This window comes from Suncus etruscus, chromosome 5 (genome assembly GCF_024139225.1).
Source record: "Suncus etruscus isolate mSunEtr1 chromosome 5, mSunEtr1.pri.cur, whole genome shotgun sequence".
NCBI classification, from domain to species: Eukaryota; Metazoa; Chordata; class Mammalia; order Eulipotyphla; family Soricidae; genus Suncus; species Suncus etruscus.
Window position 1 is genome coordinate 143,322,566 of NC_064852.1, and position 15,495 is coordinate 143,338,060.

At 36.0% G+C, this 15,495-nt stretch overlaps 1 protein-coding gene across 1 annotated transcript in view; it reads right to left on the bottom strand.

Annotated features, from left to right (window-relative positions):
- Nucleotides 1–15,495, bottom strand: part of PKHD1L1 (PKHD1 like 1) — a 187,918-nt gene that overhangs the window by 105,485 nt on the left and 66,938 nt on the right. The window contains exons 29-33 of the mRNA XM_049772942.1: nt 12,986–13,150; nt 10,512–10,633; nt 7,929–8,061; nt 6,922–7,117; nt 3,585–3,730 (exon numbers count right to left, since the gene is read on the bottom strand). Of these exons, the coding sequence (XP_049628899.1) occupies nt 3,585–3,730; nt 6,922–7,117; nt 7,929–8,061; nt 10,512–10,633; nt 12,986–13,150 (762 nt within the window). The remainder of the gene's footprint in view (nt 1–3,584; nt 3,731–6,921; nt 7,118–7,928; nt 8,062–10,511; nt 10,634–12,985; nt 13,151–15,495) is intronic.

Below are 15,495 nucleotides of genomic sequence, written 5' to 3' on the forward strand. Positions count from 1 at the left end.
TTATTTCAACAAACAAAAATCCAAAACCAGCAACTATAAAAAACAAACAAGCAACAAACAAAAATAAGACAAAGAACAACAAAAAAAGTCAAAAAACCCAAAGCAGCAACTACATAAAAAACTTTGTGTTTCTTATTTTATTTATTTTATTTATTTATTTATTTATTTATTTATTTATTTATTTATTTATTTATTTATTTATTTATTTATTTGCAAAGGCACAGTTAGTATTGGGGAAATTAGAATGGGAATTCCCTTGACCTAAAAGGTACCAGGTTTCTCCATCCTTGAAGTATACTGTCATGGGACTAACAGGGGTCTCAAACTCGTGGCCCGCGGGCCGTTTGCAGCCCTCCGTACAACATTTTGTGGCCCTGTCCTAGAGGAATCTTTTTTTGTTTTGTTTTGTTTTGTTTTAGTTGTTTGGGTCACCCCCCCCCCCCAATGTTCAAGGCTTACTACTGACTTTGCACTCAAGGATCACCCGACTTTGCCTCCTGCAGCCCCCAGGTAAATTGAGTTTGAGACCCCTGATTACAAGCTCTATACACGCTCACTTTCACACCCCGAGATCTTTTTATGGTGCTAGGAAACTTTCTGCTCAGTTGTGGATGATAACATCAGGCCTCTCTAACTAGAGATCTTGGTATTTACACAGGTCATAGGACAAAGCTTCTTTACAAAGCTTCTAGAAGTTCTGTTCCATCACTGTTGTTGTAATCAGTCTTTTATAAATGGTGGTCTTGGTTTTTGCACAGATCCTAGGACAAAGCCTGGGACAGACTTTTTTTCATTATGTTTCCAGAAGTTCTGTTCTGTCGCAGTTGTCAAAGTCAGGCATCTGGGATTGGAAATCTTGGTTGTTGTACAGATCCTAGGCCGAAGCCTAGGCTAGGGTCTTTTTATTGAACCCAGGGTAAGTACTGCCAAGTTTTGGCTGTCCAAGTCAGTATTCTGTAGTTGGCATTTTGGCTTTTGCACAGAACAAAGGGTGACAAGTCTTCTGATTTCATCTTACCATTTAGTTTTTTGTTTGTTCTTTGTTGTTGTTGTTGTTGCTTTGTTGTTTTGTTTTTGTTTTTGGTTGTTTTATTACCGTTTCCTTCATTTTTTCCCTTTTTTCTTCTAAACAGATATTTATAACACCTAGATGGACTCCTCCCAATTTTCTGTTTTCTTTTTTCTTTTTCTTTTCCTTTTTATCTCCAACAGAACTACATAACTTGAATCATCTTATTCAGTCTCATAAATTGAGAGGGAAAATGGATGGCACCATGACCAGACAATCGTACAAACTTTTAGTGAAAATAAAAATGATCAGACTTGAACACCAAACACAAAGTCAATGACAACAGAATCTATACCCAATCTACAACAAGCTATACAAGGGGGGACCAGTTACACTAGCATTCTGGGGGTTAAGGAGGGAGACATGAGATGCATGCTGGGAGCAGGGGTAGAGGGAGAACAACACTGGTGGTGGAACTGCCCCTCATTTATTGTCACTATGTACCTTAAATATCACTGTGAAAGATTTGTAATTCACTGTGGCCACAATAAAAATTAAAATTTTTTTATTATGATTAAAAAAACATTATTTGAAATGTACTAAAATCTTCACTTTATATAGCAGATACTAAGGTACTTTATCACTGATAATAGTCATATATGAGAATTACATACTTTAAGAACAAAAATCTTTTTAAATGTGTTTTTATACAGGAAAGACAGTATTTACTGAAATTAAAAGCATTTATTCAATTTTTCTTGTATAGAAAAACATTTATTCCAAATATACTTAACTTCTTTTTTTTAAATTTTTTATTGTGGTCAAAGTGAATTACAATTCTCTCACAATAATATTTGAGACACATAATGACAATGAGTGAGGGGCATTCCCACCACCAGTGTTGTCCTCCTTCCACCCCTGTTCCCAGCATGCATCTCACATCTATCTCCTTTACCCCTGTAATGCTAGTGCAACTGTTCCCCCCTTGTACAGCTTGTTGTAAATTGTGTATCGATTCTGTTGTCATTGACTTTGGAATTGGTATTCATGTCTGATCAGTTTTTATTTCCACCTAATTAACATTTGAACTGTCTGGCCTTGGTACCATCTGGGGGAAGAAGGAACAGAGGGCAAACAAAAATAGAGAAAAACTAGGAGGAGTCCATCTATGTGTTATAAATATCCATTTAGAAGGAAGGGAAAAAAGAAAAAAAAAAGGTAAAACAAGACAAATCAGAAACAAAAAACAGTAAGGGAGTATCAACAAGATTACAAAAAGAATAAACAATAAACACAGAATAAGCCAAAAACCAAAACCATCAGCTATGGAAAAAGAAAAAAAGAAAACCAAAGAAAACAAAACAAAACAAAAAGACCAGCAACTTCTTAAAGAAATTTTCTTCTTCTTCTTCTTCTTCTTCTTCTTCTTCTTCTTCTTCTTCTTCTTCTTCTTCTTCTTCTTCTTCTTCTTCTTCTTCTTCTTCTTCTTCTTCTTCTTCTTCTTCCTTCTTTCTCCTCCTCCTCTTCTCTTTCTCCTTCCCCTTCTCCTCCTCTTCTTTCTTTTTCTTTCTTTCTTTCTTTCTTTCTTTCTTTCTTTCTTTCTTTCTTTCTTTCTTTCTTTCTTTCTTCTTTCTTTCTTTCTTTCTTTCTTTCTTTCTTTCTCTTCTTTCTTTCTTCTTTCTTTCTTTCTTTCTTTCTTTCTTTCTTTCTTTCTTTCTTTCTTTCTTTCTTCCTTCCTTCCTTCCTTCCTTCCTTCCTTCCTTCCTTCCTTCCTTCCTTTCTTTCTTTCTTTCTTTCTTTCTTTCTTTCTTTCTTTCTTTATTTCTTTCTTTTTCTTCTTTTTCCTTCCTTCTTTTCTTCTTTTTCTTCTTCTTCCTCCTCCTCCTCCTTCCTCCTTCTTTCTCCTCCTCCTCCTCTTCTTTCTTTCTTTGGTTCTTTCTTCTTTCCTCCTCCCCCTCCTCCCCCTCCTCCCCCTCCTCTTCCTCCTCCCCCTCCTCCCCCCTCCTCTTCCTCCTCCCCCTCTTCCTCCTCCTCCTCCTCCTCCTCCTCCTCCTCCTCCTCCTTCTTCTTCTTCTTCTTCTTCTTCTTCTTCTTCTTCTTCTTCTTCTTCTTCTGACATAGACATGGTAAATATAGGGAAAATTACAGTGGGACTTCCCTTGGCCTAAGAGATACAGGGTTTCTCCACCCTTGAAGCATACTGCCATGGGAACAACTACAGGCTCCATGCTCACTCATTTGCACACCTCAAGGTCTTTTTATGGTGCCAGGAAACTGTCCACTCAGATATGGGTGATGATATCCCGCCTCTGTAGCTGGAGATCTTATTTGTGTAGGTCATATGGTGAAGGCTAGGGTAGAGTTTTTCATTATGGTTCTAGGCCTAGGCTAGGAACTTCCTCATTGGTCCCTTGATAAGTTCTGTTCAGCGGATCAAATATACTTAACTCTTAATAAACAAATAGAAATATAATGATTGCATGATTGAAAGAAATTGTGTGATGAATTAACACCTACAGAATTTCCTTTGGGTGAAAAATATGAAACCACTCTACTGCAGGGAAAAAAATTATACCTAAGAGCACAGAGTTCTCAGTCGGAATTGTGCTGAATCCTGAACCCATTAAAGTGATTTCAGTTCCACCATACAAGGAGCCTCTCTGTGGAAACATATTAGTCACTTCCAAAATATACTGTATAGAAGAAGTATTTAATTTGTCTCTGCAAAAAAAAAAAAAAAGAAAAAGAGGAATAAGTATTTCAATAAACTTTTTATAGGGTCATGTTACAATTTTAATATGGTGGGACTTTGTTTCCCAATGCATTCATGGTCATAATTATTATCATTTAATAACACATATGTAATAAGAATTATTACTTAATAATATACCATTAGATAGTTCTCTCTAGTGTGGGGTGTTTTGCCATATATAACAATGTTCAGGTCTTACTCTTAGCTCTGTACTCAGGGATTACTCCTCGCAGTGCTTGGGAGACCATGTATGATGACAGTTATTGAATGCAGGTTGGTTACATATGACCTCTGTCCTTATATCTCTGGCCCTATCTCTTTTCTTTTTGGTCCTAGACATCTCTTTTCAAGCTGTATAATAATCACAAATTCAATTAGGTTGAATAAAGTACAAGAGCAGACACGGTACACACAAAGCTTTCTATGAACACTGGATTTCTAAAAGTTTCAGATAATAATTTAAGATAGAAGATCTTTCGTTTGTTTGTTTGTTTGTTTGTTTGTTTGTTTTTGAGGCCACACCCAGTGATGCTCAGGAGTTATTACTGGATATGTACTCAGAAATCACTCCTGGCTTGGGAGACCATATGGGATACCGGGGATCGAATCCAGGTCCATCCTGGGACAGCTATGTGCAAGGCAAACGCCCTACCGCTGCGCTATTGCTCTGACCCAAAGATGGAAGATCTTTAAAAAATTAAAGGAAAATATGATGAAGAGAACTAAAGTTGTTAGAAATATGAAGAATCTTAAAATATTTTATATATCCATTAAGAGTAAAACATAAAGGCAGAGCAGCAAGTTTGTAAATTTGCTATAGTAATTTTATGCAATTAATTGATCATTCTTTAACTGTTGGAAATTCTTATAATTAGTAGGGTCTTCCTTATGACACTTTAAAAAGAAGAAGTTAAATTAGTTTCAGCTTGTTAAAATGCATTTGCTTAGATAATGTGAAAATGTATAATGCTGGCTAGAGAGATAGTATAAGAGTTAAAGTGCTTGCCTTGCATATGGCCAACATGGTTTATTTCTAGAATTGCATATGGCTCCTGGTGTACTACCAGGAGTGATGCTTGAGCAGTGTCAGGAATAAGCCCTGAAAGACATCAGGTGTAGCCTAAAACTCAATCTTTGCAAAGAGTACAATGCTTCTGTGACATGGACAGAGGAGGCTTATCTCCCCCAGGCCTTATCAAATTACTATAATTTTAATGTTAACTTTATTTAAAATTTCTCTTTTAGGGGCTGGAGAGATAGCATGGAGGTAAGACGTTTGCCTTTCATGCAGGAGGTCATCGGTTCAAATCCCAGTGTCCCATATGGTCCCCCGTGCCTGCCAGGAGCAATTTCTGAGCCTGGAGCCAGGAATAACCCCTGAGCACTGCCGGGTGTGACCCCCCCCAAAAAAAATACCAAAAAAAAATTTTCTCTTTTAACCATAACTAAAATAGTGTTTCTTGACTCACCACCCAATTAACCACATTTATATGATTTTAATGCTGTTCCTTATGTCTTTATGTCAAATCAAAAGCCAACAGTTCTTTTAACCCTAGAGAAAGTCTTCATGGTTAATTCAAGTGCAGGCATTTCTGAGATATATGGTCAGTCACTACTGTTTATCTTCCTTTACCCCTTTTAAGATTCTGGCCGGAGAGATAGCACAGTGGGTAGGGTGTTTGCCTTACATGCACCAACCTAGGTTCAATCCCTGGCATCCCATATGGTCCCCCAGCCTGGCAGGAATAATTTCTGAGTGCAGAGCCAGGAGTAACCCCTGAGCACCACTGGGTGTGGCCATAAACAGAAAAAAAGATTCTGATACAGCCATATTCTTTTGCTTTAATATAAGCATGACTCACTTTTTAAATTCTCTGAATTTCAGTTTTCTTCTTTTTATAAATATTCTAATATAGTACCAGAAGTACAATTTTACCAGTTAATAAATGACTTTGGGAAGAAAATATTAAACACCTACGTGAAGAAGGAAACAAATGAAGGTATTTCTCCATCCTCACCTTTCCCTGCCCAGCTTTGACTGAATCTTGACCATGTGAGACAAAAGTTTGCTGAGAAAACTCTCCTCTTTATCTCAGAGCAAGTTAGCTCTCTTGGCATAGACTTTAATAATGGCTGGTACTCTTAAATCATAGCCATGTTTTGTATAATTAAACTCATGATGTAATCTCTTGTTTGGAATCTGCCTTCCCAATAGTTTGTGGGTATTATTTATAGTGGGGATCACATCCCTTAAATATAGACTTAAAAAGTTGTTCAGTTTCAGCCATAAAATATTCCAATATCTATCCCTTTCGCAGTGCTCATTTCCCATCAGTTTTTAAGTTTTCCTCCTGTTCCCCACCCCCACCCTGCCAGCCTGACACTTTTCATCTTTCCTCCCCCCCCAACCTTTTATCCTTTTAGGCATCATAGTTGGCCATATTGTTACTGAAGGAGTATTGTGCATATTAGTTTACTTTCTTTAAGCAACCAGTTCTTGTCCAGAATGATTATTTCCAACTATTATTGTCATCGTGGTTCCTTCTCAGTCCTAATGGCATTTCCTACATAATTTCTGTAGTCTTTGGGTATTATTCTCAGACTATCACTTCCCTTAAAAAATTATTTTGGGGGCCACACCTGATAGTGCTGAGGGGTTACTCCTGACTCTGCACTCCAGAATTATTCCTGGTATATCCAGGGGATCATATGGGATACGGAGATTGAAGCTGTGTAGGCTGTGTACAAGGCAAATGTCCTATCCACTGTACTATTGTTCCACCTCCTATCACTTCCTTTTATACTAATAAAATCCTGCAGTGAAGATAGTCTTCTCCTAACATCTGCTTGGTTAAAAGTTGCTACAATGAATGAAAATCAACACACACACACACACACACACACACACACACACACATACACACACACACACACCTAGTTCAACAGAAAATCATATAAACTAATGATACTGGTAATACTAAATCACTAAAATAAATACTAAGTGTACTTTTGGAAACACTTTCCAAATCTTGAACTGAAATGATATCTAGAAAAGCAAAGAAAATGTTGTTATGATAGGATTGCTATTTCTTTCTTATCCCAACCTTATATTCTCTGTCATGAGGTCACCAATTCTCAAATAATAGGTTCGTTATCATACCTTGTTGATGCAAAGCCCCATTCTTTGACTTCAACATTGATAGCATGTCTTCCTGGAGACAGTGTGGGCAAAAGGCATCTAATATCTGTAAAATTCCAGTGAAGACTCTTGCAGGATTTTTCTCCAACATACACTTCCATGTTTTGTGTCAGTTCATTTCCAAAATTATAACCCTTAATTGTTAGATTAACTTCTCCTATTATTTAAAAAGGTGATATATTTTAGACATAGATTAAACATAGTATACAGTGTAAAATTTTCCCATGATATAAATCTTATCCCTTATCTTTCACTAACACTTTTGAAGGCAAGATAAATATCAATAAAGAACAATGAACTGCCATGTAGAGATAAAATTCACATCAGAGGGGCAAAAATATGACAATTAAAAAAAACACAGTATTTCTACATGTATGTTTCTGGATCCAATTACTGAAACAAAAATATAAAACCCTAACTTTATATTTTTCTCATTTCACGTACTCAACATAAAGTCATAAACAGAATAAATTATCATTAGGTGGGGATAGAAGGATTGTACAGCAGGTAGAGCATGTGTCTTGCACATAGCTGAACTGGGTTTGATTACCAGCACCCCATATGTCTCCCCAAGCCTCTCACTCAGCACTGCTGAGTGTGATCCCAAACCAAAAATTTTCATTAGAAAAGTTATGCTTAAAAGTCTTTTAGAAAGAAAATGTATATATATATATGTATATATATATATATTATATGTGAATATATAAATCAGTATGTATATTGCATATATGTATTAAAAAGACCTGTTTTTTTTTAAAAACTTCTTACCTATGGGGCCGGAGAGATAGCACAGTGGCGTTTGCCTTGCAAGCAGCCAACCCAGGACCTAAGGTGGTTGGTTCGAATCCCGGTGTCCCATATGGTGCCCCATGCCTGCCAGGAGCTATTTCTGAGCAGATAGCCAGAGTAACCCCGAGCACCATATTGGCCCCAAAACAAAAAAAAAAAAAAAAAAAAAAACTTCTTACCTAGTATTGGTCGTACTTTTGGACTAAAATCAGTTATAACTGGAGTATGTAAACAATTATAACTATAAGCATCTTTTGCTGTGGTTTGAAATCCATTGGTAATGACTGAAATATCAACTGTGCCCTCAGATCTCTGAAAATAAATAGAAAAAAATAGCTATTGTAAAATACTGAATGTTGAGATACAGAAATTCAATAGCTGAAATCAAATAAAAGTATTCTGAAATTTATAATGATGATTTGTTTCAGTCATGAATCAGAGTGAATTTTCAACTATTTATAAATTGCAGTAGTTCAGATATTGGAAATATCTTAAATTTTTCAAGTAAATAACTTTCAATGACCATATGGTGTGTTGTTAAAGGCACCTATCCTACTGATCCTCATGGCTGTGCACTATAAAGACAGTCTCTGGACAAGAGTTTCTTTATTGAAAAAATGCTAAAAGTTTTGACAGTTTGCTCGTGAAATAGAGACAAGTGTAATTATTATTTCTCCTCACACAAATCACATTATTATTGTAACATTTACTGACTTAGACTAACATTTGAACCCTAATAAAAAATTAGCTGATACTTCAAGAAATAGCACTTACATAATTTTTGATTAGAATAGTGATGGAGCTTGGAAACTGTGGTGATAGTGGCAGAACAGTAACTATGTGCACATGATTACTTATAAATAAAAATACTATTTTAACCAAATTACATCAAATATCTTTATTTTAAAAAGAAACTTTTTGGAACCAGAGAGAGTTCAGCAGGCACAGTGCTTGCCTTGTACTCTACTGACCCAGGTTTGATCTCTGGCATTCCATATGGTCCTCCAAGAACTTCCAGGAGTAATTCTTAAGTGCAGAGCCAGAAGTAATCCCTGAGCATCACCAAGTATGACACCCTCCACTGCCCCCCCCCCAAAAAAGGAAAAAGAAAAACACCTTTCCAGTACCTAGTATTTACTAAATACGTACATACACAATGTTTAACTGACATTTGCCACAATTGAAACAAAGCATTTTTTTAATTTACTGTACCTCATTATTCTCATCTCTATAATTCAGCCCAACATTTACCCAAATTTATTCTTTTTCTATTTTAACTATACAATATCCACACTTTTTTTGCTACATTTTCATGTTAATAATATCATCTCATGGGCCGGAATGATAGCACAGCAGTAGGGTATTTGCCTTGCACGCGGTCAACCCAGGATGGTTTCAGGTTTGATCATTGGCATCCCATATGTCCCCAAATCCTGCCAGGAGCGATTTCTGAGCTCAGAACCAGGAGTAACCCCTGAATACCACCAGGTGTGGCCCAAAACCAAAAATAAAAAAAAATAAAGAGTAACAATTAAAAAAAATCATCTCACATGTAACAAGCCAGTTAAAAATATAAATACTGTCATTGTTTTTTTTAGAATAATGATAGATCCTAAGATAACATATTTCGTGATGTATTTCCATTTTTGTTTTGTTTTAATGCTGTCATTAAGAAAACTTTAACAAATGTACAGAATATTTTCCTGCATAAAAACTAAAATGTTGGGGCTGGCGAGTGGCGCTAGAGGTAAGGTGTCTGCCTTGCAAGTGCTAGCCAAGGAAGGACAGCGGTTCGATCCCCAGGCGTCCCATATGGTCCCCCCAAGCCAGGGGCAATTTCTGAGCACTTAGCCAGGAGTAACCCCTGAGCATCAAATGGGTGTGGCCCGAAAAACAAAAAACAAAAAAACTAAAATGTTTGCTCTCTTGGCTTAGATTACTTCTCTACATTTTAAAAATATTGACTAATGCTGATATTTTTCTTTCTTGGATTTATCTAACTAACTTCTATTGGATCATCAAATTCTAAAAGTGCATCAACTATTCTGTGAAACTCATCCTGCCACCCTCTCCCATCTTTATGCAATCTTCATTTAGTAGCTGCTTGTTATTTCAAATGGAACAAACTGTTTTTTTGTTGTTTTGGTTTTTTGTTTTAATATTTTTTTGGGGGGGGCACTATATCCAGCAGTGTTCCTGGGTGACTCCTGGCTCTGTACTCAGAAATTGCTTCTGGCAGGCTGGGATGACATATGGAATGCCAAGAATCAAACTCGGGTAGACTGCATGCAAAGCAAATGCTCTACCCACTATGCTATTGCTCCAGTCCTTGGAACACACTGTTTTTTTTTTTTTTTTTTTTTTGGTTTTTGGGCCACACCCGGTGACGCTCAGGGGTTACTCCTGGCTATGCGCTCAGAAGTTGCTCCTGGCTTGGGGGACCATATGGGACGCCGGGGGATCGAACCGCAGTCCGTCTCCTAGGCTAGCGCAGGTAAGGCAGGCACCTTACCTCCAGCGCCACCGCCCGGCCCCTGGAACACACTGTTTAATGTAAGTTTATGTGTCTGTTTTCCTTCCTAATGTACCTAGAATGTGGAAATATTTGTATTTTGATCTTAGCAAAAAAGAAATCTAAAGATGCTGCAGTTTCTAGCACAAAACAATATGCTGCTTGTTTAACTCTATACTGACACCTTCGTCAATTAATTTGATTTCAGACTTAGATTTAAGACTTAAAACATTGACATTGGATGCCTTACTTTTGGTGTTCTGCAGGTTATCTTATTCAAAGCCGCTTCCATCACAATGCAGGCATCAGTGCCAACTAATACTTTTGAATTTTCATTAAAGCCAAATCCAGAGAGAGTCAAAAGAGTGCCACCTTCAAAAGGAAACAAGGACAAATTACTCCAATTAAAAAAGAATCGCTGATTTTCTGGGTAGTTCAAGTCAGACTTGATCTTGAACACTTAGCATCCTTTGCTTGGTGAAGGTCCTTTGTGGCGCTCACACATGTGTTTGCAAAGGGTACACTCATGGCCTCAGTGCTCAGACATATTCTTTATTGTGGGGGCTCAACCAGGGGTCATACTGCTTTCAGTTGAGATTCTTTCACAACTGTGTGTGTGTGTGTGCACAACCCCCTCAAATTACAATAAAGACATCAACTAAGGGTGGTTCAGGAAAAAGGAAGTGGGGGGAAGCAAGGAAATTTAATCTAAAAGAATTGCAAAATTTTAAATTGGAGTCCCATGTATATACCATAAACATCATAGCATCATCCATAATAGTCAGGGGTTGGAAACAACATGGTGCCCATCAACAAATGAGTTGATAAACAATATGGGGTCAAGATCATGATGGTTAGCTTGTCACGAATAGCAGTGTAATGCACTTAGGGTAGATGAACGACCAATATGACAATGTTATTTGGACATGGTTCACTCAAGACAAGAACTGGATGCTGAAAGGAGGTAAAGTGATATGCATGGTCCCCTTCAGTAACAATACTGAAAACCAATGTCTAAAAATGAAACAAAAGCGGAGTGGGGGGGGGGTTTGTGCCATAGAAGCAGGCTGGAGAGAGGGCAGGGGAAGGGCGGGAGGGAAACTGGAAACAATGGTGGCAGGAAATGTGTGTTGGTGAGGATGTTGTACACTGAAACTCATAAAACAACTTTGTAACTGCAAAAAAATAAATAAATAAAACCACAACCATTTTATGAACAACCTAGTAACAACAGTGTTTTTGTTAAATAAATTAAAATGAAATCTCTATACACAATATTTTGTCTATATGCATGACTCAGCTACGAAGAAGCTATTTATCTTTAATTTCTTTAATGAAATGAATCGAGAGGGTACTATGCTTAGTAAAACCAGATAGACCATAAATACCATATAATTTCACTTTGTAGGTAATATATAGAGAAAATAATGAATTAAAAAAATTAAGATAATGGACTGGGATAATATACAACAGGTAGTGTACTTGCCTTGCACGTGGACAGCTTGGTTTCGATTCTCTGCATCACAAATAGTCCCACAGCCCATGAAGTGTTCTGACAGCACTGACTGGCCCAAAAGAAAACCCCTCAAAATAAAGATAAACTGTGGCCCAAAAGGAAACCCCTCAAAATAAAGATAAACTTTTATATTGTAAGACTAATCAGTAGTTATCAAAAAGGAGGTGATGGTAGATGGGTAAATTGTGTCAAAAGGTATAATGTATATAAGTGAAGGACATGGTTTGACTTTTAGTAGACTTGACATAAATCACACTGACATGGATTTATAAAAACACATATCCAAAAGTTATGGAAATCAATAAGGTAATCTTACCACAGTAACAAGGTCTTTTAAAAAAGAGAGAAATACACCCAGAAAAAAAAAACTTTGGCGAAAAGCTGACTCATTATTCAGAAATTGTCTAACCAGCAAAGACATGGGTTGACATCTTGATCAAAGACTTAGAACATACTATTACCATCACACACCTGAGTGTGAAGTAATGTCAATAAATTGAAATGGCAGAAATTTGAATTTTAGGACATCAGTGACAGCAATCACTAATTTCCATCAAACTTTCCTTATTCCAAAGAGAAATTTACTTTTTGTTTGCCCAACCCTTCCATAGATCAGCAACAAAAATGAATTGAGATCTTAAAAGATTCTAAAATGTAAAACCTCTAAGGAAAAAGAAAAATAAACTGTCCCACAAAAATACAAAGTACACCAAAAGAGATCAAGACAAAATAACAACAACAAGAAAACCAAAGCTTAACTTGGTAAAACAATCAAATGAAGCAGAGTGGTAAAAACATGATATCTTCTTTCTATCTTTTGCATTCATTTTCTTCTCCCCTATTCATTTCCAGAACTTTTTCTGGGTCAAGCAGTTCCACTGAGACTACGATTACAAATGGAGCAGCTGGTAAGCAGAATAATAACTAATAAATCTTATCTTGACATAATTGATGAGCTTGTTCTAGAAACATATAATAATTGATGATATTAATTCAATAACCTACAATGTAAGAATAAGCAGTCACCCTGACTTATGCTTTGTAAGAAACAAAAGAATGAGTCAGTCATTGAATCACGGCTCCTTTTAAAAAAAGGTGTTTCCTTATATAAAAAGAGTTTGGGATTCCTCTTCCTTTACCCTGTTCTAAAAATAGGAGGGTCAGTTTTAAAAATGTATGTATTCATCTTTATTTAGAATAAGTATTACCTGCAAGGCTCCCAGAAGCAGGCCAAAGGTGTGAGATCTCACTCTGATACATGAAGTGGAATAGCTCCCCCTCTATACCCTGAGCGAATCCGACATCACCGATGAGCACTGCCACTGGGAAAAGTCCAGCACTTCCATTCTGAATTTGACACTGGATCTCACCCTCTTTTGGTAGAAGAAGAAAATAACAATAATAACATATTTTGGTGAGACAAAAGTATAAAAGTCAAGCAAATGTAAGCACTGATAGTCATTTATCTCAAGAAACATGACTAACGGAACTGATTTGTAAGAATAATCTTACCAAACAATTCAATGTTCTAAATCAGACACTCCTAAAATTGGTTAAGCCAGAATATAAGAAAACTAAATAATTTGCTAATATAGTAAATATATAAATAAAGGGATAAATGGCTACTATAAAATCATAGACCATCTCTAATCTGTAAGATACTTTATATCAGTAATCCTAAAAATGTATATTTCAAATATATCAAACTGAACAAAAATTAGGTTTTGTTGAAAAAATTAAATACATTTTGTTTAAACAGTATGTGTGCCTTCTATAAAATAGGTGTAATACCATGGAGAGATACAAAATTATTGATCTACGTTCTGATAATTCCATTAGCCCTTGTGTTGTAATAAACAACATGAAGTAAATTTGTTTGTATCTGCATGGAGGCAAATTATGGTGGTAGAATGAAAATTGGGGGCACTGATGAAGGGAAAGTCACACTGATGATGGTACTGATGTTTGAACAGTTAAAGCCTGAAACAACTATTATCAACAACTTCATTAATCACAACGCTATAACAAAAATGTTTCAAAATAGTAAATAAATCAGGTGCAATATTCACTGACAGACATCAAGAATAAACGAGAGATCTAAATTGTAAATGATTTAAATGACCGTGGAGAGCCATTTTCTTTTTTTAAAGATAAAATCTTTATCTTTGATTAAGATAAATCTTAATCACCATGACATACACAAAGTTATTCATGATTGAATTTCAATCATAAAATGTCCAATACACTTCACCTGTACACACCTGAACATTCCTGTACACACCTGTATACTCACCAGTACATTCCTACCACCAATGTCCCCAGTTTCCTTTCTACCCTTTCTCCTGACTGTTTCTGTGGCATTTTTTTCTTTCTTTTCTTTTCTTTTATTATTATTATTATTATTATTATTATTATTATTATTATTATTATTATTATTATTATTTTGGTTTTTGGGTCACACCCGGCAGTACTCAGGGGTTACTACTGGCTTTACACTCAGAAATCGCTCCTGGCAGGTTTGGGGGGACCATATGGGATGCTGGGATTCGAACCACGGACCTTCTGCATGCAAGGCAAACACCTTACCTCCATGCTATCTCTCTGGCCCCATTATCTTTTATTTTTTTTAAAGGAAGATAAATCAAAAAATTTTAATAATAGGATAGACTTAGAAGCAGAAATACAAAATTTTGAACTGACTTAGGTATTAGTTTGATGCTTCTTTTTTTTTTTTTTTTTACATATTTTATTGAAACCATTGTGATTTACAGAGTCCTTCACAGTTGGATTTCAGACATACAATGAATCAGGGCCAATTCCACCTCCCTTCACCGATGTTCCCCAAGTACACCCCACAACATTTTTCTTCTACAATACCAACTTGTGAAAAATCAAGAAATAAAGCGCTGTAGAAATATTCCAAAATGTATGAAATTTTCCTTGCATGCAGATGACGTTGGTTGAATACCCAGAAGCATCTATGATACCCCAAGCCCTAGCAGAAGTGGCTCCCAATGGGTGCAGGGTAGAATTAAGAATTGAGCACCACCAAGCATGCCCAGAAAACAAAAAAAATATTTTTTTAAAGAAAGACACGTAGAATTATAAAAGTAATTTCTAAAATAATTTAAATTATGGTTTTCATATTTTCAAGAATTGCATATGTAAATCGTTTTAAAATTCTAAATGAATGGATAGAAGTTCTGGTACACTGGCACTTAGTAAAGAATGCTGTCATGTCATCTTGCTAAATGACTAATACGGCATTATATGGAAAGCTGGGACCATGGAATATCAGAGTGACAGTTGGTTACTTGCTCTAAATTTCAGAGACACACCAAATTAAAAAAATCTTCCATGTAAACCCTTTGGGAAGAGAAAAACACAGAAATCAAGGAACTATTATGGTATAAAGATATCATATAATAGTGAAGGATCATATGAAGAATATGAAGGACTTTTTAAGGATCATATGAAGAATATGAAGGACTTTTTAAGGATCATATGAATATAACATGTCATATGAGCATGAAAATTAGTAGTGAAGGATGATATGAAGATCAGTGAATAATAGTGTCTGTGGTCATATGCAAATACTTAAAAGATTTGGTATTTATCCAGAGCAAGTGTCCAACTTCATGATCCCATAAGGGACTGTTTTGATTTTACTTTATCTTAGACAACAATTAGTAGTGTCAATAATAATTATCTTTAAAAG